General features: G+C 40.2%; 1 protein-coding gene across 1 annotated transcript in view; it reads right to left on the reverse strand.

Moving 5' to 3' along the window:
* The window catches only part of GIPC2 (GIPC PDZ domain containing family member 2), a 21,096-nt gene extending 3,507 nt beyond the window's left edge, over positions 1-17,589 (reverse strand). The window contains 6 exon segments of the mRNA XM_036387364.2: positions 1,891-1,953; positions 1,956-1,971; positions 2,635-2,744; positions 6,004-6,184; positions 9,635-9,820; positions 17,319-17,589. Of these exon segments, the coding sequence (XP_036243257.2) occupies positions 1,891-1,953; positions 1,956-1,971; positions 2,635-2,744; positions 6,004-6,184; positions 9,635-9,820; positions 17,319-17,558 (796 nt within the window). The 5' untranslated portion in view covers positions 17,559-17,589.
* Between the last annotated feature and the right edge of the window lie 3,526 nt (positions 17,590-21,115).

Below are 21,115 nucleotides of genomic sequence, written 5' to 3' on the forward strand. Positions count from 1 at the left end.
CCTTTTGGGGAGGAAAAGAAGAGGTGAGGGACAAAACAACCACCCAGCTGTGAAGAAAAGAGCTCTCTATGAACAAAGACCTCTTCCTTCTTTGAGTATTCTTTTAAGGCTTTTTTTTTAAGTTTCCAAACTACATACTGAAAGATGAAGGGCATTAGATCTTTTGAGGGGGAAAAAAATTCCAGGAATTCATGGGAAAACTCTACCAGGTGCTTGGCTATTAACTCAACCATATGTGTTGAAAGCTGAACTTCTCAGTCTACTGTGCAAGAGCCATCCTGTTTTACAGTACTGAGAGCCAAAAATACAGGGAAACACCAGTTCCCACAGGACTGTTCCCATGGACACCAGAAGCAGAGCACCCACAGCTGCTTATTCCTGTAGGGCAAGGAGCCTGGGGACCTTGGAAGTAACCTGCAAGGACAGGAGCTTCCAGAAGCCCAGCCTGAGCCAGGACTGCAACAGCTGCAGGACAAAAACAGCTCCAGAGGGACAGCTGGCAGGGCACTCGGAGCTTTGAAGCCTGAGCCAGACTGAGGCACACACAGAGGTTGCAGAATGAGATGGGACATGGAATCCTCCCTAACCTAAACATGGCTCAGCAGCAACAGGCCTCTCCATTGCATGGCAGCAGCATCACATATTAGAGCTGCTGGGAACAGAAATGTTGAGAACTTCTAGATTCCGGGAATTGGAAAGTTTAGAATAAAACCTACAAAACAGAACTCAAGTTTTGGGCAGCTCTGCCCTCTCTTCTATGCCAGGAAGCCCAATTCTGAAGGACAAATACTGTTTTACCTACATTTTTTCCTGTGAGAAAACTAGTGGAATCTGCCAAACAGATGCTTGCTGATAGGAGCAGCAACAGAGGCCTTTTGGCTATTGAGATAACCATCTTTTGTTCCCACTCCTCTGTGCTATCTGCTTCTGCTGCCCCTCCAGCCCTGATGCTTCCCCTCTGGAGCTTCATGCCAGACCTATTTTCTCTTCTGCTTTGCCTTTTCCACTTCTCTCTCATGAAAGGTTTCTTTTCAAGATCACTTTCCATTTAGCCTATTCTTTCCTTTTTCTGGCTGGTTCTTTTAAGATATTACCATAATAATAAACACCTTCCTCTTTGTCTCAGTACCAGCAGTTCCACAAGATCCTAGGAGGATTACAGCAGCCAGAGCAGGCTACAACAGCTAGACTGCAGCTTCTTCACACACAAATAGAAATTCCTATTTAGTTGTAGTCAGAATAACAAAGAAAAGCAACAGCTGCAAGGACAAGTTTGGTGCATCTTTAAGGAACTTATGACACTGGGGTTACATAGCTTCTTTCATCATAAATCAATGATTCTTATAACTAGTAAATATTCTGTAAGTTTTCTCATGTTCATCAGAACACAGGTTTTAGAGATTTTGATAAATTTGTGTAATTATTCTGTCAGTTGCCTTGCTAAATAGTTGCTTGTTCACTGATGAAGATCTCAGGTTCAGACCTTAGCAATCAACTTTGATGGGTCTATGCCAAGGGGCAAAAAAAGCAAATAAACATTCTTATCCTTAAGAATTCTTAACCATGGCACACACAAGACCCACTAGAAAATATATGCCAGAAAGAATGCAGTGGTGACAGTTATAGCAAACAACTAAAAAATGCATGCAACAGTGTATAGCTAATGTGCAGAAAGAATAGAGGATTGATTGATTAATTACATCATAAGGATTGAAGTGGGAGGGGGTATCAGAAAAACACATTTGTAGAAATACAGGCAAGTTTTTGAGACTGCAGGCTGGACAAATTTTGGTTCACTTACATCCAGAGACTAAAGTACTCAATAAATGTTAGACTACAGAAAATGAGAAATTATTTACTCTTGTAGTAATGTGTCTGCTAAAAACTCACCTAATTCAGTATCTCTTATGCCCATGTATGTTTCAAGAAGCTCATCCACTTTTTTAATTGCTTTTCTTCAACTTCGGTTGGCTTTGTTGGAATAAAGGGAGAGAAGAGCAAAAGTATTATTATATCCATGCAGATTTCAAAATAGCCAGCAATGTGCCAGTGATTATCCTTACTCCCATCTTGGCCCCCTAGACTTAAAAAATCTACAGATAAAACACACTCTTCTCACAAACATGAGCTTTCCTCCTAATATCAAGCCACACAGCTCATGCATTCAAACTGAACAGGGGCCTTATATCTCCTGACAATACAGATCTCCATCAAATCCTCATCAGCTTTAGAAGAGGCCAGAATTAATAATATTCATTCATCAAACCCTAATCCTGGTTTTGCACAAATTCATGTCAATGTATCTAATCAGCCTCTCCTAACAACAACCCTTTCACCAACCCTGTACACTTCAGAGTCAGAACAAATTCTTCACAACCATCCCATCTCTTCCCCCCCGCCCTCCCTTCCCCCTTTTAAGCATCCCTTGGTCCAATCTAAATTCATTCATGTAGTCCATGACATCTAAATCTGGGGTTTGTGCTTCAGGTTCTTCAGCCCCATCCTATCCCTGCTAGTCATCAACTTCAGTTGTTCTCTTCAGTCCCACAAGCTTTGCAACATTCAATTTTTCCTTCCTACTTATCAGCCTTGGGGAAGAATAAATCAGCAGCTGAGGGGCATTCCACACCATACCATTTCCTCCACAGTAGCAGGGCCTTTGGCTCTCAGGCGAAGTGTTTCTCTCCCTTTGGAGATTTTAGCCTCTGACAGAGTTCTGCCTTTGGACCTTGGCTCCAGCTTTTCTAAAGACAAAACAAATCCAACAAAAATAAAATATCAGCCAAAACTACATATACAGTACAGCAGAATATGAGGTATCTGTTTTGGTTATTACAGTATCTTCACATTTAGCCTAATTGAGATCTAGACTATGTAAAAATCTAATTACAAATTAACTATTCTAAGGATAGCTTTGCTGACAATTTCTTGTCTTCAAATTGTAAGATCTGCTCAACTGCACTGAGGCTAGAACAAGTGACCAATATATCTAAGCAGGCCTATGGCATTCATTTGATGTATGTACCTTGTGTAATTTTATTTCCCTATTCGACAGAGAAGCATTTATACCTTTAAATTAGATAGCAGCTGAAGTCACTGGCCAACTGCTGATTTATTTGGATCTTCACAGACAGAACACATAGCAGGTTTAGTATTGCAACTTTTCTATTTTTCACTGATGCAATGGTGCAAACACTGCTGCTAAGCAGGTGATGATGATGAGCCACACTGAGCTGAGTTAACAATCTGCTTATCAGCACTCACAGAGCTGGAGTGGCCATAAGCAGATCTGCAGGTTTTCCACTGGTTTCACCAAAATTATTTCACAGCTGATAAATCTCTACGAAGAGCATCTGGTTTACACTAAGTGTCCTTTACCTGAATTCAGCCTTTCTTGTTTCATCCTGGGTAAGGGCAGGCCAGTGAGTAGATGGAGCACAGAATCATTTAAGATTTGGGTTTCTTGTTTCAGGATGCAATTTTATATTCAAGAGTGGCAAGGATTTAATTTACTTACTGACATGGGAATTACACAGTGAATCTGGAAAGTGCTAGAAGAGAGGAGACAATTCTGCAGAACTGCTTTTATTTGTCCTGTTTTGTCTAACAGATTATTCCTCCTCTTAATAGCAGGCCTTTCTAATAAGCTCTTATTGAAGAGAATACTTTAACATGTTATATTAATTTTGCTCAGATAGATTTCAGCTCATCATTCTAGCATAAGTGGTCACAAATCCAGATTATTATGCTGAACAGTATGCTTGAAAAGTAAATTTTATTAGCTTTCATGATACAAATAGGTATGTCAAAGTCTCATACATATCCTTAGGATCAACACTTTTTCTTTATCCTTTTATTGCTTCAAGGACAGTTTAAAACATCCTTTAGATTGTCATCATTTCTGCTAGACTTGTTTCAAAAAGTCATTCCTGATAAAAAACCCCATATTTTTCAAATTCTGTCACCATTATCACCTTAGAACTCATGATTTGAGATAACCTTCATTTGCAGTACTTTAGACCAAAACACTCTGGCAATCACTAAACTATTTTTCATGTTCACATAATTAAAATGCAGAGTTTGTGTTATGCTGCCTTTACTTTGTTTCTATTCATTTTTCACAATTCACAGACGCTTGTGACTGGTACAAATCTTTTATTCTGTGCTACAAGCCTTGCCTAGGGGAGCTGAGACAGCCTGTGTGTATATGGTAGAAGGATGTCCAACCAGTAAATTATGCTTATTTCACATTTCACTGAGAGGAAGAAAAATAAAAAAAAATTCACACAGAGGTTTGTCTCTTATTTCTGTACCCTCATCATATTCTGTTGAAATTAACAGGAATTCAGCACCTACTTGTTGAGCAGGATCTGGATCTTGTCTGTCATCTCCTCTGGGGCTATTCTTAGTGCTTAAGCTGCTGCTTAAGCATTATCTTTGTGCCTGAAGCCTAACTGTACCAAAGGCTAAAGGCAGGATGTTTTAACCTACTGAGCACTGCAACTTGCAAGTTAATTTCTGTAGGGTAAAAAATAATGTGCATATTCCAAAAATCTGCCCACAAAGCTCTGGTGCCTCTTAAATCAATGGCAGAAAAAAGGTATTGCCATGAAATTAGTATATTTTCTCCTCTACATCACAGGCAGACTAAAAGGTATCTTAGTCACCTGACTAAAGTAAAAACTACTAAATTATGGCTGAAGTCATCCATCAAATGCTGATTTACCCTGCTCTTTACAGACTGTGTAACAGTTCTAGCATTGAACACAGATTACAGGCCCATATTAAAAAGAGGTATTGCTGTACTACTAATTGTGATGGACAACATATGCAATTCTTTAGCATAATGTATAACATACACATTTACTTAATAGCAGTACCAACTAACATGCAAACACATCAGAGATCAACTCATAACTCCCTTTCTTCACAGAAGCACCAAAAGCAAAAAAAAAAAATCTTTCCTTTTCTCTCATTTTCAATTTCTGCTACTATTCTGACACCAAGTGTCAAGACTGGTGTATGACAGTAGCTGTAAACTATTAACACATAAAAAAAATTTGAAAAACAAACATTAAAAAATTTTGCTGCTGTAGTGAAGACAGTGATATTGAATTGACTGTTACTGCAGGTGTGCAGAAGGCCTCATACAGATTTGTGATTTAGCATTATTTTGAAGTTTTTATTACAGGAAAATGTTACATGGTTTGGGGAGAGGATCCAAAAATTGAGATAATGAAATTTGTAACTCGGTCTCTATTTTGACTGTCTGAGCAAAACTTCCCTTTTTTGTTTGTTTGTTTTCTACATTGATAAGAGTTTATATATACAAGAATTAACAGTAGGCATGTATTCCTCCTATTTAAGCAGCACTTCTCATAGCATGCAGGTGGCAAGCAAAGACAGAGCTTTGCAATTCTGCTTTCTTGCAATTCTGAGTACACCTGCTGCATGACTGGAGATCCACAAAAGGCTGGGGAGGGGGAGAGGGAGAACAGGCAGGCAGCAAAGGAGGTGCTCTGGGGAACCCCAGACAGTGCTTGCTGCAGACTCCTTCTGCATTAGAGAGCACAGACCCCAATAAAGGGTACAGAAATAGAAAAGTCTGACACACAGAACAACAGGGATTATGTATCAACAGAGGAAAAAAAGAGTTTTGAGGATCAGGACATCAATGAAGTGATCCATGCTTTAAAACTGTACCTATGAAACAATTCCTGTTCTAATTTGCAACATCATGTAGTGGCAAAAGAGACTGACTAAGGCTCAGGTGAGGTAACCCACACTAGGATGACTGCTGGAGAAAGCAAGATGGAAGACAATCCATTCATAAATCTTCCACTTCAAAGAAAAAAACTAAATGTACTTTCTTGAAGTAGTTATGTTACCACAGGTGGACACCTGGCTGCTTTCTGAAAACAAACCCACAATGTAATGCAAGGATGGGTGGGATTTTACTATCAAAGTGTTTTACTGAACAAGGTGGACAGTCAGGTCACTCACCAAATGCTTTCAAAGGCTCTACCAGCTCCAGCTTAAACTTCTGACCTTTCTCCAGATCTTTTAGCATTTTGGCAACTTCATAATGCCGACACTCTGACACATTTTTCCCATTTATGGTCTCTATGTGATCACCCACGCAGACAGTTTTGGTTTGGTCCATAATGCTGCCTTCTTTGATTCGCTATTTTGAAAAAAAAAAAAAAAAACCACCACCAGAATTAGAAACATTTCTTTAAAAGGTGATTGTTTTTAAGAGGTGACACCACCAAGTTTCAAGAATGTCAGTTAACAATATCAATATTACTGAGCTTATTATTCCAGCAGTGTGTTTTGTCTATAAGATTATCATAAAACATACTTTGAAAAGCATTATTTTTCAAACAAAGTGTTTTAATAAGCATTGAATATAGAATCAGGGGAAAAAAAGAATGCAACCACACTTTAGAAATAAGGAATTCTGAACAACCTACTATTTTTGTGCTTTAAAACTGTTTACAGACATCTCAGTACTGTGAATGGTTATTCAAGATTTTGGGGGTTTTCTATTTAATAGCTTGACAAGCATAGGAACCAAATTTTTCTCTTCTCAAGTTTAGTCCAGGGACTTAGTAAAAAATTACATACTGTAAAGGGCTGATCTTAATATGACCCATCCTAAGTGCTGAAACTACTGTTCTCTTCATTAAGCTATACTGTGAGCTGTATATTAAAGGATATCCTCTGAAATAATAAATAAAATTACTTTAACTGCCATCTCATGGAAAATACAAATAGTCCAAAGGTCATAACAGAAGTTACAGCTTTTATGAAGTGTAAAAAGTATGGGGAAAAGTATGGGGAAAAACCTTTAAAATATCTCTATGATTTACCACACTTTAAATTTCAGTGATTCTGTTTCTTGTTGTTACATACTGCCATATTGGTTCATCGTGTGCATACATCCCTTAAGCCATTATTATATAGTATTGAATAGACAAGCCATGACATAGTAAAATACCTTTTATTTTGCAGATACAAATTTCATTCTAACGCATTCCTGAATAACAATCTTTTCAACAAGGACTGCCGTGGTTCAGCTGACTGTGTGTGAGATAACAGTGAGACAAGGCAGATGAACACCTGCCACCTCCCACTGGAGCAGCCAGCCTGGCTGTGAGCGCTCCAGGAGCTGCTCCTGTCCCACACATGAGCCTCCATCCGAGAGGCAGTGGGAAGTGTGAGAGTGCTCACTGCCATACACTGCACTGCCATCATTTTAAGCTTCAGGCTGAGTTTAACTCTTTCTGGCCCTAAACAGAAGCCTGGTGGTGGATGTGGATGTGGGTATCGTACACACCAAAAACCAAATGTGCCAAAAGAGTTCCTGTTACCAGGACTCAAAAACTGTCCCACACAGCTTCAATCAATGTTTAGTCTACATGTCAAATATTCATTTAGCTTTTCTTCTTAGCACTTGGATCCACACACTAAAACTGTTGAAATAATATTCACTGGCTGTTATTTGTGTCACTTTTTATCATCACTCCAAGTTAACTGACTGAGACAGTCAAGCTACACTGTTACAGTAATTAAGATGCAATTGCCTGTATTTCAAGTGCTCTACAGTCCATTGAGAAGCTATGAGGATCTATATTTCCTATGCAATGCCTACTCCATTTGATAATGTCTCCTTGTACACCACTCAGTCATACTTCAAGTTCTACTGCTGTTCTTTGAATGCTGATTTGACTCCATAATACCTTTTCCCACCTGCCTGTGTACCCCAAAAACAAATCTGTGAAAGCAGAACGACACCAGGTTTTGCACTTAGTAAGGCAAAACAAGATTAAATTTCACAGGAAAAAGCCCTGCAGTTCAGTGTCAGGTTTAAAATTGGTTGGGTTACCACATCAAACCTAGAAACTTCCGTGTTATTCAAAATGCAGTAAAATAACTACAACCCATAGCAACCTTCAACAACCTGCCAATCAGTAAATTCAGTATTAATTTTTAATTAAGAATGGGACACAGCCACAATTTTTTATGTATATAAGCAAAAAAAAAAAAAAAATCAATAAAACTTTAGAGACAGTCTCTGCTTAGTCATTTACCTAGACAACAAAGTAATAAAAAAGATGCAGCCTTTACTTTTGTATATATGTGTATATACATAAATCAGCATTTTCTATGCTGATTTAAAAGATCCATTAGCTAAATCTGCAACAACAACAAACAAACTATGCTCCTAGAAACTCCTTAAAACTTCACCTTCATTCCCATGAAGACCGCGTAATTTTCATTACAATGCTTGTTATTAGACCAGCACAAGGAAAAATAATATATATTTGCTCAGAGGACTTTTACACAATTTACTGGAAGTTACAGCTTGTCTGGCTAACGTTGTGAGGGCTTTCCAGTGTGCTCCAATTGTGCAGTAGTCTATGTGAGGGCTGTTCTCTCTGCCTGTTACCAAGCAAGCACAAAGGGAGTGTCACTGCACAGGGCTGCACTCGTGAACGCTGCTCACTGAAGCATTGCTTCAATGCCTTCTTTTAAAATGCCACATAAGCAGCAGCATGACTGAATGTTATGGGCTGTATAGATGCCACCACTAGAAATTCACAGTTCCTTATAAACATAAAAGTTAGGATATGATTTTGCCAAAATGCTTAGTGAAACCTTTATTGCATCTTGACTTTCACAAATGTGACCTCAGTCCCATTTTTCCACAACAAAGACAAGCAAACCAATTTCTAAACCATGTCTTGTTTTACAGCCATGGTAGCTAAGGAATGAACAGAAAATACAACCTCTCCATACAAAGCTCTGTTTACAGTGAGAACAATGATTGGGGCAGCAGTAATCAAAGATAATTGTTAATGTCTCACTAATAATGGGTAACTGGAGTATATAAGAGCAAAGAATCTCAAAAGGCAGAAAATATGATTAAGGTTCCTAATACCTTCTAGTCTAGCAAGAAGGGCAGCATCATTTCATAAGCCTCTACTTGTCTCAAAACATACTGCCTCTAGGTCATATAGAAGAGGAGAAGGAAAGCAATTATGATTAATATACTGAGTATGTTACTGCCCATACTTGCTACTCAAGCTCATTGTGGTAAATTGTGGTAATCCACATCCTTGTAATTCACCCTATCTAAGGCAACAATACAGGAAAGCTGAAAAACCACTGTACTTGCCCCTACTCTTGTACAGCACAAAGGCTTCTGCCCTAGGAACAGCCAAAGACTGAAAGAACATGATCTCATTATCACATGAGCGACAGAAGCTCTATAAGCATCTAATAAATGACATCAGAAAATCAGTTTAAAACAGGAGGGGGCAGATGCAAGCAGTATCTAACACCTACCACCTCAGGGTGGCTCAGGAGATACAATGGTCTCATTGTAAAACTGATACATGTTACAGAAGCAATGAAGAAATGAACTGATTTTGAATGACATGCAGTACAGATTAGCTGAACTAATTTTGAATTATGTACCTAAAGAAAAGCAACTTTATTCTTTACTTACCATATATATGATAATGAAAGATTTTATAAAGGATCTAAAGGATCATGAAACCAATAATTACCCAATTATAGTAACAGGAGCTTCTATAGAACAAAGTATTTCACTGGTAATTAAGTTTACCTTTATAAAGGCACAGCCAGTTCCATTGTCTGTAATGGTAAGTCCCAGCATATCATCAGTTTTAAGAATTTCCACTTCTTTTCGCTGTCCTTTCACATGGGCAAATATGAAATCTTCAAGGCCAATTTGTGCACCTAAGAGCTTGTCCATATCAACTTTATGAGTGTTCAAAGTGCAAAACATGATCTGTGCAGAGGGAAAGCAAACACATTAACAGTGCATTAGGCTTGGTGAGCTTGATAGGAAGCATGAGAACTTCTAAAACGAGAGCACAGTTCAGGCCCTGTGACAGGTCCAGAGCTTAAGTGATCCCCCTTCTTCTCCAGCTATACCAGGAGAAGGAATAGTCTCCATCCACACACAACAGAAAGCATCAGTAGCTCAAAGTGCAGGTGAGAGCTGGCAGGAAACACAGGAAAGAGACCTCCCTGTGTGAGCAGCCTCTCAAGGCCTATCTCTGCACACCAGCCCTGAGAGAGGCATCTTGAGCTGGTACAGCTTGCACCAGGCCAGAGTAAGCAAACTGAAGAGCCATCTTTTGCCTCATCATTCACCAACCTCAAATTCCACCTGATCCAAAGATCACTAGGGACTACTTTAAAACTTGATTAGATGAAAGCAGTTTAATGGGAAGAAAAAAAAAAAGAGAGCTTATCAAAACAAGAGTCATGAGAGAGCATGAAATGCTTTGTATTGCCCCATGTGTTCCCTCATTAGCTCAGAGCACATTGTCTCCCATGGGCTTCCTTAGTTCCTACTCTTCCCCAGCATGAGCTGGGGTCATCCCTGTTCCAGTAAAAGAAGGGCTTAATAAAAAGGTCAAATTGCTTCCTTATAAATCAGCTTTTCTGAGGGATTTCCCTTCAGCACTGGATATCAGGCAGTGCTTTTTCTCCCTACACTCATGCCAGCTCTTCAGCAGGGAGGTTTCTCGTCCTGGCCAGAGGCAGGGTGAGAGCAATCCGTCTGTAGTGCCTGGGAACAGAGATGCTTCTGCCCACCAGGAGCTGCATGAAGGAACCTGGCCAAGCCCAGCACACCCATCACAGCCACAGTAATGACAGGTGCCCAAGCCTTTCCAAGCTGCAGCAGGAGAGGAGTGAGGGCCAAGGGAAGCTCAGCTTCCTCCTGGGCAGCACGGAGAGCACAGGGCAGCAGCCAAACCAGAGACTCTGTGCTCCAAGAGAAACTTGGGGAATCCCTAAAATCTACTTCACTGAGGCAAAGACATGGGGTTTCCACACCAGAACACTACACATGCCCTTTTCTTTCCTTCTGGCATCACTGGATGAGAGCAGAAAAATTGAAATGACAGTCACCAACCTGTTTACGTTGATTCCAGGTCAAATGAAGAGTGGATACTTTTACTAATGTATTTCACAGAGAGCATTCAAGTTTCTGGAGCTTTTTAGGACTTAGATTCTGTAACTATGGGGGTTTTAATCTTAAAAGACTGAAAGTTAATGGAGAGATTGTATTTCTTGATAGAGGTCTTGTTTAGTTGCTGTTTTAAAAACAAAACAAACAAACCCCCCCACCAAACAGCCTTACTTCAATGGCTACTTGCTTATCTCATCTAATCCATCAAACACCCACTGCAATCTAACACCTTATTTAACAATGAAAGTTGTAGCAGCACACCCTTAACAGACATTAGTTTTATTTGCTCAGGTAATGCAAAGGTTTTTAGTTAAATAATACTCCAGAAACAACACCTAGAGAAATTAATCTGGTTTTAAGTAAAAAATTGAATATAATAATAATCTCTAATGACAAGCTCTTTTTTAAAATAAAAAAATTAAAACGAGATGATATCAAGTTCACACACACATTTTCAGCTCTCTCAAGCTACATAACTTTGCCAGTTTAAAATGGTAACTCAGCTCTCTGTTCATTGTTCCTGTGATGAATAACAAGCACTGTCTTTACATTTTAGACATTAGCATCCTTCATCTGACCTTGTCAAACAGACAATCTAGTAAATACTGTCACACCTTTGAATAGATAAAATTGGCAACAGAGCAGAAATGTGATATTTAGAAACTTGATCCAGAGTTTCTCTTTATAGATCTTCATCTGGATGGCATTCCTACTACAGCCTATAAGTCTGCAGAATTTTTTGTGAGTCAGTTCTGTGTTAGCCACAAGGCTGAGAGAGCATCAGCTAGTCAAAAATAAAAACTTAAATCATTCTTCATCCTCTTTAGTGAACAACTGCTTTTTCTCAGAAGAGATATATGCAAAGAGTAATGTACTAAAGATGTATCTACCCAGAAAGATATACCACTACACCATCTACCAGTTATAGCATAGCTTTATTTGTACACAACTGAGACCTACTGATTCAAAAATGGCATTTTTTCATAGATTTTACATAAGTTTAATATTGGTACCTAATGCCAGATTATATACTTGAATACTTAAACAACAGGTTTCCACTCACTCAAACTTTTGCATATTTTTAATAGCAATTTTCTTATTCAAAAATGAAACAAGAAAAAAATTCAATGTGCAATTCTCATGGTTAAGTCTTTTCTGTCCTTACCCTAAACCTTCATAGGCATTTGGTCTCTAACTCACTATACCAGTTCTGTGAATATTTCTTGCCAACTTTAGCAAGATATTATAAATCAGAACTGTTAGATCAGTCACAAAGTATCTAGGATACCTCCTTCACCAAGAGTTATCTTCTGCAGCACTCAAAAGAAGGAAATTCCATGTTGCTGGACATTAGGGGCTTATGAACAACTTTATAAAATAGATTTGTCCAATAAGATTACTAACAGATCATTTCCTGCACCCATATTTTCAATTGGAAGAGAACAGATTAGCCAACAAAACCAGGGCTATATAAAGAAATATAAACATGTGTTATGTAAAGAAATGGTATTAGCTAAGAAAAAGAGGGTTACATGATGTGTTATATAAAGTATGTATGCAGTACCATATTGCATGCTCTATACATTAATTGTACTCTCATCTTCCATATTGAGCTGACACCTTGAGAAGAACTCAAAAATGAGTTGGTTGATAGATTACATACTCAGAAGCTATTGAAAATGTATTAAAAATCTCAGATAACTTTACAGAGATCACAATAACTTTCTGTTTAAGAGGTAGGGAAGTGAGAATTTTAATTCTGATCAAGATGTAACACCCACTGACATATTTCCCTATATATGTAGATGTCATCATATCAAGAAATCACCAACGCATTTTCTCTGTATTACTCACTTTATCTTCCCCAAGGAAAATGTGAGAGCCTTGACCAGTTTCAGCAACAGGAAGAGAGTAGCCAGCTCCTCCAAGTTCTAGTGTGCTTTTGGTATTGTCAGATATTCAGCCAGGTCAATACATTTTAAGGCTTATAAAATAAGCATTCAGTGTTTTGCTGTTTGTTTTAGGATTTGGTTGGGGTTTTTTTTTTCTTTCAGTTTTTGGTCTTTTTATCCACAAGTATTACAGTGTAATACAGTGTACACAAGTAATTACAGTGTAAATTTTTCCATCCAATTATTTCCATACTAATATTTCAAATACTTTCACAAGCATCACATGCAATATGGGTGTGACATCTAAGCACTTCTTAGGGAAACAGCAAGCAAACAATTCTTGCCATAGGGTTGGGAGGAGGTGTTTTGTAGGGAGTGTTAAGTTTGCTCATTTAAAGTATTCAATCTGTAGGCGTGATTGTGAGCAATTCCTTTCAACAGATAAGCTTAACAATAAAACTTTCAACATTTTGGTGATGAGGATTTCACAAGCTAACCCTTTTCTCTAAAACACACTTCAGATTTTTTATTATTAAAAGGGCAGTTTTGTTCAGAAAGACAAGTTTCAGCAGTGGCTTATTTGTCAGCAGTCTTTCATAAAAGTTTAAACTGAACAGGTTTAAATCAAATAGTTCTATGAAAGTTTAATGTGGCACAGCCTCACCGAATACTTGACTGTTGAGCACGAGGAGGCAAGGCCTGTGCAACTACAGCCCACACAAAGCTCAGCAGCTGAACTCCTGCTACTGGAAGAGGAAGAGGGAGCTGCATTTCTGCCCTTACTGCTGCCAGAAAGGTCTCTCCTCTCCTCAATTACCCTTGCGATGCAAAATTCCTTCCACTGTGAAAGAAACCCCAACCTCCAACGGCTCTGGACAGACACAGCCATCGAGCATCAATTTAGTTCACCAGCCCCACCACATTTCACCTTTCAAAGCAAACAAGATAATCAAAAGGCAGATTGCAAGTAGGCAAACTAGAAGTCCTCACAGTTTCTATGGGTTCCCTTCTCGTCTGATCAAGAAATAGCCCTGCTGCAGCTGGACTTTAATATCCATGTTCTCAGTGCCTGATTAGCCACTCTGAATACTTTAAAGCTCTACCATGTGCTCTCACAGGAGCACACCACCACCAAATGCCTTAACAGACCCACATTGTCCTTCAGTCAGTGCTCATTTATTTATCATACAGGCTGCACTCAGCACTTTCACCCTCATGGGGAACATTCCCTGCTACATTCCCAATAGTCAGAGTGGAGTAGTAATCCTAAAAGGCCAAAGCTACACATAAATACTTTTTCCAACTATTTTTCCTACTTCAACCTCCATAGAAAAAATAAGTGAAGATATTTCTATTATTTATGCAAACAGAAACATACACGTAACTGTGTGTGGGTTGTGTTTTTAGTTGAGTTGCATCTATCTTTTTTTTTAGCTCTGTGCTTTCTTGTTGAAAGCTTGTTAAGTAATCAAGTTAAATGTGATGTACCTCAAACAACACTCATAATAATGATGCTGGAAATTATAAAACTTACTTTTTTAATGTAACTTTAGTAAGGGGTTGTTCTCCTTTGCACAGGGGGAGGAGAATTGAAGTTTCTCTTTACAAGACTCTTCACCAGGGTTTAAAATTTAAAATTTTAACATTCACAGATTGGGAGTAGCCAGAAGGTACACAAGAGATAAGATGTTATCAACCATTACCCCCAACATCACCCCCTGGCGAGGCCTGAGATACCTGGTCTGGGAAAAGACTGATGAGAGAACTGAAGTATGAGGACCAATTTAGCATTGAAGGCAAAGGGATCAATAACCAAACTAATTTAAGACCAGTGAACAAGAATTTCTTTGGGTTTTGTCTGTACTCTTTTTTCCTGCAGTTTTGGTGTCAATGACACAGGCAATGTATTGCTAGAAGCCATATTCACTCCTCTTCCCTGGCGAAAGAACGATCACCTTGGACAGAGAAAAGCAGAAATGCTGGATGTGGTAAAAGTCAGAGAGGTAGGCAGAAAGGGAGGCTTCTGCCTACCCCTCAGCTCAAAAGGGGTAAGAAAGGATGAGTACAGGAAAAGCCTCAGAAAGCAGCTGTTATGTCTCACTCCTTCATAGATAGCCAGCAAACATACATCCCCTTTGAAGCTATACCCATCCTGTCCCCATCCTCCCCTGCTCATGATCCAGGTCTGCACTGAAGTTTCTGTCGGTGTCTGTCCAACAAATACTGTGTTTTATATAAGCTTCTGTCACTGTTGACAGTCAATCACAGAACCTGGAATGGATTCTCCAGCAGAAACTGAACTCAGATGGTCCCGGGAGGTGTGATCCAAAGAGGAAAAGAAGTGCTTTAAGCATGTGGAGTCAAAAGGAAGAGTGACAGATTATAAGTACAGCTCATTCAGAATGGTATTAAAACACTTAGGCAGGAATTTATCCAAGAATCCATACTGCTGCCTGCCCTGCAGTAACCTCACATACCATATTAAATGTATTCACTTCTGCAAAAGGCATCTGAATGCTCTCTGCACAGAGCTGAGCTCTGCCCCTCCACTCCCCCCCAGTATTTTCCAGCCCAGCCACTGCAGGGTGGAGATCCCTGTGATAGGACCTGTTTCCAAAGGCTGTCACGTGTGGGTATCACACTGCCTGCAGGCTTCAGCAGAGCTGGGTCACTGAAACTTTCCTAGACAGGTAACACCTACAAATGGCATTTGAGTACCTGAGTGTCCTGCAGTCTGCTGAGATGTAGCTTCTGGCATTATTCTTTACTATCTAGTTACTAGACTATCTGTCCAAAAGCAGTTTTAACGAATAGATAATACAACTTAAAATAAATTCTAATAAATTCACATTTCTTGGCTGTTCACTGATCTATCCTGTCTCTATGCAAAAATCTGTTGCATGATTCTCTGGCCTGAATTCTTCACTCTGTTATGCCACCTTTACACCAGGAAATATTTTTGTTCACTATTTTCACATCATACAACCTTCTTAAAGCCAACTGAATTTCTGGAGTGGAAGATTTTAAGTTCAGTGCCTCCAGCAATAATTCTCCATCCATTTTTAGCAATAAGCCACATTTAAAAAAAAAAAATTAAAGGGATGGAACACTAGGAGAAAAAGGAAATAAGAAACTTCTCCAGTCTGGCACATGGCTGGCAATATATGCCTATGATATGTGGTGCTTCCTCTAAAACCTCTGAGGGTGTAAGATTATACATCTAGCAGGAGAAACAGGAGCACACCATTCATACCAAATTAAATTTCTCTGTGAAAGCTGTTCTTTCTCAAGTCAGTGGAGCCAAAAGTTCAACAGTGAAAGGAAGAAAACTAAAATAGAAGACAATCTGGTGATTATGAGAACTTGAGAATACAAGGTATAACTGAGATGGAACAGAACAAAAGGGAAACAGCAGCTCAGGATGAAAAGAAAACAAAGGAGCAGAAAGTCAGAAAGCAGCTGGGAAGGTCTGGGACACTAATGCATTGCTTCTTAATTACTTAATGCAACAGTGACTGATTCAACTGTATTCACTGCTACTGCCACTTTCCCTTTACAATTTACTATTTGAAATGCTACGTCAGGCCACAGCAAACTCAGAACAAAGCCTGTAGTAGTAGTCTTTACAAGTTTTTCAAAAGTCATCTACAAAGAAAAAAACAAGTAAAGCGGTAAAGCCACACGTAGGCATAATGAAATGTTAGCCCTCTGTTTCAACTTGCCACTCGGAGGTTAAGGTTCAAAGAACCACATAGGAAGAACTTGATATGGCCACTACCTTTTAACTAAGAGAAAACAATGCATTTACAAACACAAATGAATCATTATCCAAACAAATGTTTAGAACATGGCTCAGAAAAAAAAGATCAAAAAGGCAGCAGAGCTTAAAAAGGAATCCTGTTACAGACTTAAATTTAACTCCATTGGAACAGTGAACACTTTAAAAATAATTACCTGATAAAGCAGAAAACTTTCCAAACACCACTTTCGGCCGGAATTTTAAAATGCAGTACGATTCAGGGCATTTATACCACATGCCCTCCCCTTCCAATGCCTTCATTCTGGGTATTTAGCCTCATAAATCCGTTGTCCCCTTTTTAGCTAGAATGAAACAGTGCCTAAGAGCTGTCTCAAACAGCAGCTGGCAACAGGTTAACCGAGACCCTGGAGTTTTGGTCAAGAGGACCACTGTTTTTACCGTGGAAGAGTTAAACGCAGCCACATTTATGCCATTTCCCGCACGGTAACGCTCATTTGGAATAGCCAAGGGAGATTTTTCTCCCAAGCACTGTAAAGCAGTCCCGTCCACACGAGCCCGTGCAGAGGCCGGGGCAGGGCGCTGGAACAGCCCCGGCGCCCGCTGGCGCCCCCGGAGGCCCGGCGGGACGGGGCCGCGGCGGTGCCGGCCCTACCTGGGCGGGGTGGATGCCGAAGGCCGCTGCGATGCGGGCGTACAGCTCGCGGGCGCTGCCGAAGCCCTCCACGCGGCCCGTGGGGCTGCCGTGCGCCAGCTGCGTGTGGAACTGCAGCCGCGCCGCGCTGGCCGACGGCGCCGGGGCCGCCGCGGGGGCCGGGGCCGCCGCCTCGCTCTCCACCAGCTTGAAGGTCTCCTTGGACTTGTCCTTCTTCTTGTGTCTCAGCCCCAGCGGCATCTTCCGCGCCGGCCCCGGGCTCCTGCGGCCACCGCCGCCCGCGCTGGACTCTGCCCCCGGCGCGGCGCCGCCCCGGCCCCGCGGCCATCGCGGCCGCCAGGTGCGGCCCCGCCCCGGCCCCGCCCCGGCCCGGCCCGGCCGCCCAGGGCACGGAGCGCTGCGGGCCGGGAGAGCCCGGGCACCGCCGCCCCTGCCCCTCCGGACAGCCCGGGGCCAGCGGCGCTGCCCCGCCTGCGCTCACAGGGGTCCTTTATCCACCCCGCTCCTGCCGCCGCCACAGAGGGGTCCTTTGCCCACCTTCCACTCGCTCGTTCAGGAATTTCTGCTAAGAGCAAAGTACTGAGTACCGACTAGTATAGATTTATATCCAGCATATAAAAGAAAACCAGAAGTATACAAGGACTTCAGGCTACTCTTTCTCATTTATCACAGACTATAAATCTCTAAGGGTTCATAAAGCAACAGTAACATAACTTAAGAGATTTCCTATTGTACTGGGCAACAGCTCTGAAATACTGAGATTTAACACAGAAAAAACACTTTTCAAGTATTTCTAACACTTAACGAATTCAAAATGTTTCCTCTACTGTGAAATAGAGCTACATATTGTAGTCAGAAGTTCACATTACAGGAGATATCTGTGCTCCAAAGTAACCACGCTCACCTCAGTGGAACTGCTCCATTTTCAGTAGTGCACTGAGTCCACCCAAGATGTGATGAATGCAAAATTCATGAGCAACATTCAGCACTTCTAAAGGAAACTGCTCGAAAGGCACAGGGAGAAGCAGCACTGCCTTACCACATCTTCTGACTTGCACAATAAAAAAGACAAACAGGATTCTGGCACATGGAGTCAGACCAGGCAGGCAGAGACAATGAATTACTGTGAGGCAGCCCTGAGTCAAAACTTCTAAGCAGATCTAATCAGAGCACCTCTGATTACAAGAAATTACATACAGGTTTTAAACTGCTTATGCTGTGAGGTAAAAAAGGTTTGAACCCAATTTGACTTCAGCTTTGCCAAGATAGCATGTAGTACATTTAAATGAATACTCAAAAATGGCTTTTATCCAGTTCTAGTTGGAGACAATTGGATTCAATATTGTTACTAATTTTGAAGGAATTTCCATCAATAAAAAATCTAACAAAAGTGCACAGTAAACTTGCCTCCACACTTAAATAGTTGATTGTCCAGTTCAGTTTGAAATCACAGAACTTAAAATGAAGGTTTCTCTGAACTTGCAGAACTGTGTGTACTTTTTCCCCATTACTGGAATGAAATTCAGACAGCATGGTGGCATTCACTGGATCACATTGCAGCGAGACGAAATGAGATATTAACTAACAGTACCAAACTATTCATGTTCATCTTGATATTCAGGGGGTTTTGCTGCTTTCAATTTAAAAAAGCAACTTCTTTTAAAAGAAGTCATCTTTTCCCATTTACTAAAATGTACTATAAAGGAATTGGTGATAAGTATTTATGTCTTGTCTTGACTCATTCATTTTCTTGTGAAAAGGTAATTGACTCTTACAACCCAGTTAATACTGCTTATTAATAATTTTGTTAATGAGATTTACTAAATGAACACAGTCAAGTTTCCATATATACAGAGATTGTGCAGATTTATTTAAAAAATAATTCATGGACATTAACAGTCCTAATTTAGGTATCTGTCGTAAAACTTTCCTCAGTGGAAGTGTATTTCATATGGAGGTGGATGGAGAAAAACAGCTGAAGTTGGTACAAAAACTATGCTGATCCTACCTACTACAGCTTGGAGCTATGGCATCAGCTTTTAACTATGGAACGAAAAAATGATGAGGACAATGGAGATGATCAAATAAACTGAAGACACAAACAGTATGGAGCATGTATATGCCATCATTTGTTACATTATGTAACAAGTAAAATGAAACCTTTTTTGTGACATTTAAATCAGAGGAAGATGACACTGCACACATGCCTATTTTCAAAACCCAAACCTAGAAAAGCATATACATGAAATTGCCATAGCAGTCCCCTGCTTTGGAAGGAAGGGTAAAGAAGAGTTCAACAGTCAGTTTCATCTCTAGTTACTGAAAAGGTTTATTACCATGGACTTCTTTTTCCTCATCTCCAAGTACTATTTATTAATATTGCTCAGATCATGGATTAGCAGTTTCAATGATTTACATTTGATCACCATTACACAATGCTGACTGAGTGGATTTTAGACCTGTAAATTAGTCTGCTGAAGGAGAACCTCAATGAAAAAAAGGCTGTAATGGACAGAAGACACTTTCTCCAACTACAACAAATCCTATTTTCAGACTCCCTTGAATGTGCACCTTCTAAGGAAGCATCTGCCAACACTAATTAATGCACACTAGATCAACCAATCCAAATAAGCCTCCAGCAACTCAGGATACTAAGGACCCAAAAATTACTTCAAATTAACTTTTTTAAGAGAGTTAACAACTGAAATAAAATTGCTATTAGCCTTGGTTTTAGAAAGAAAAATAAACCGTGTACTTGAAAAAAAGAAAAATTGATTTAATCCTTTCATCCCAAGTATATTGCACACTACAGGCTACCTCATTCTTCAGTTTCTCACACATGATACTTGGGATACAAAAATCGAGGCATGCAACAACCATTGTTTGTGGAGAATATATGTGGAACAGTCACCTTGCTGGCTATGAAATGCCACTATCAGTGAGTGTTTCACTACACATGGGGTACCTACCCTTACTCAAGGAAATGCTATATGGTGTTTCAGGTGCTGGTTGGGTGGTGTTCAGGGTTTTTGAATGCAGGGCAGCAGGGTGTGAACGTGGCAGTTTGTCCTTGATAAAGCAATCAGGCATGACTAAACAAGATTGTTGTTTGTACAGCTCCTCCCTTGGGTAAGCCAGAATTTCCAGGGCAACAAGCACAAGGCATTTCCCCTTCCACACCCAAGGGGATCAACAACAGATCTCTGTAGGATGTGTTCAGTAAGCAATACAGTAAGAACTACTCATGTCAGCAGCGAGAGGGGACTAGCACTTACTGACTGGAAAACTGTCTCTTAATTATATTTACTGTATCATGTTCATGGCACATATTTTTTAGGTCTAGCACATGAGTTCAAGTGCACAGAATTTCACCCTAAGTTATAGCAAATTTCACTGTTAAAGGAAAACCTATTTGATCCCAAAAAGGTCTGCTTCTGGTGAGTCAGACTAGCATATAAGATGCACATACTAGAAAAGAACAGAGTGCATTTCTTCAAATAAGCTTCAGGAAGCTTCCAGCACAGCTACTGCAAAAATGGCTGAGTGAAAGAATGGAATGCTAACCCCCTCAGGACAGCAGAAAGCTGAGGAGCAAACAGAGTACCACTGCATGGCAGGAAGGACAAAGGGTTGTAATGTAGCTTGACCTACTCTTCCATCAGCTTGAGGTTGGTGAGATCATAAAAGGATCTTTAGAAGCAGAGGTTTTCAGACTTGCTGGATGAATTCCAAAGTAATGACTTCTACTTTCTATGGCACCTAAGCAACCTTCAAGAGATCAAGAACCCATCCCACAG

Source organism: Molothrus ater, chromosome 9, assembly GCF_012460135.2.
Source record: "Molothrus ater isolate BHLD 08-10-18 breed brown headed cowbird chromosome 9, BPBGC_Mater_1.1, whole genome shotgun sequence".
Lineage (NCBI taxonomy): Eukaryota > Metazoa > Chordata > Aves > Passeriformes > Icteridae > Molothrus > Molothrus ater.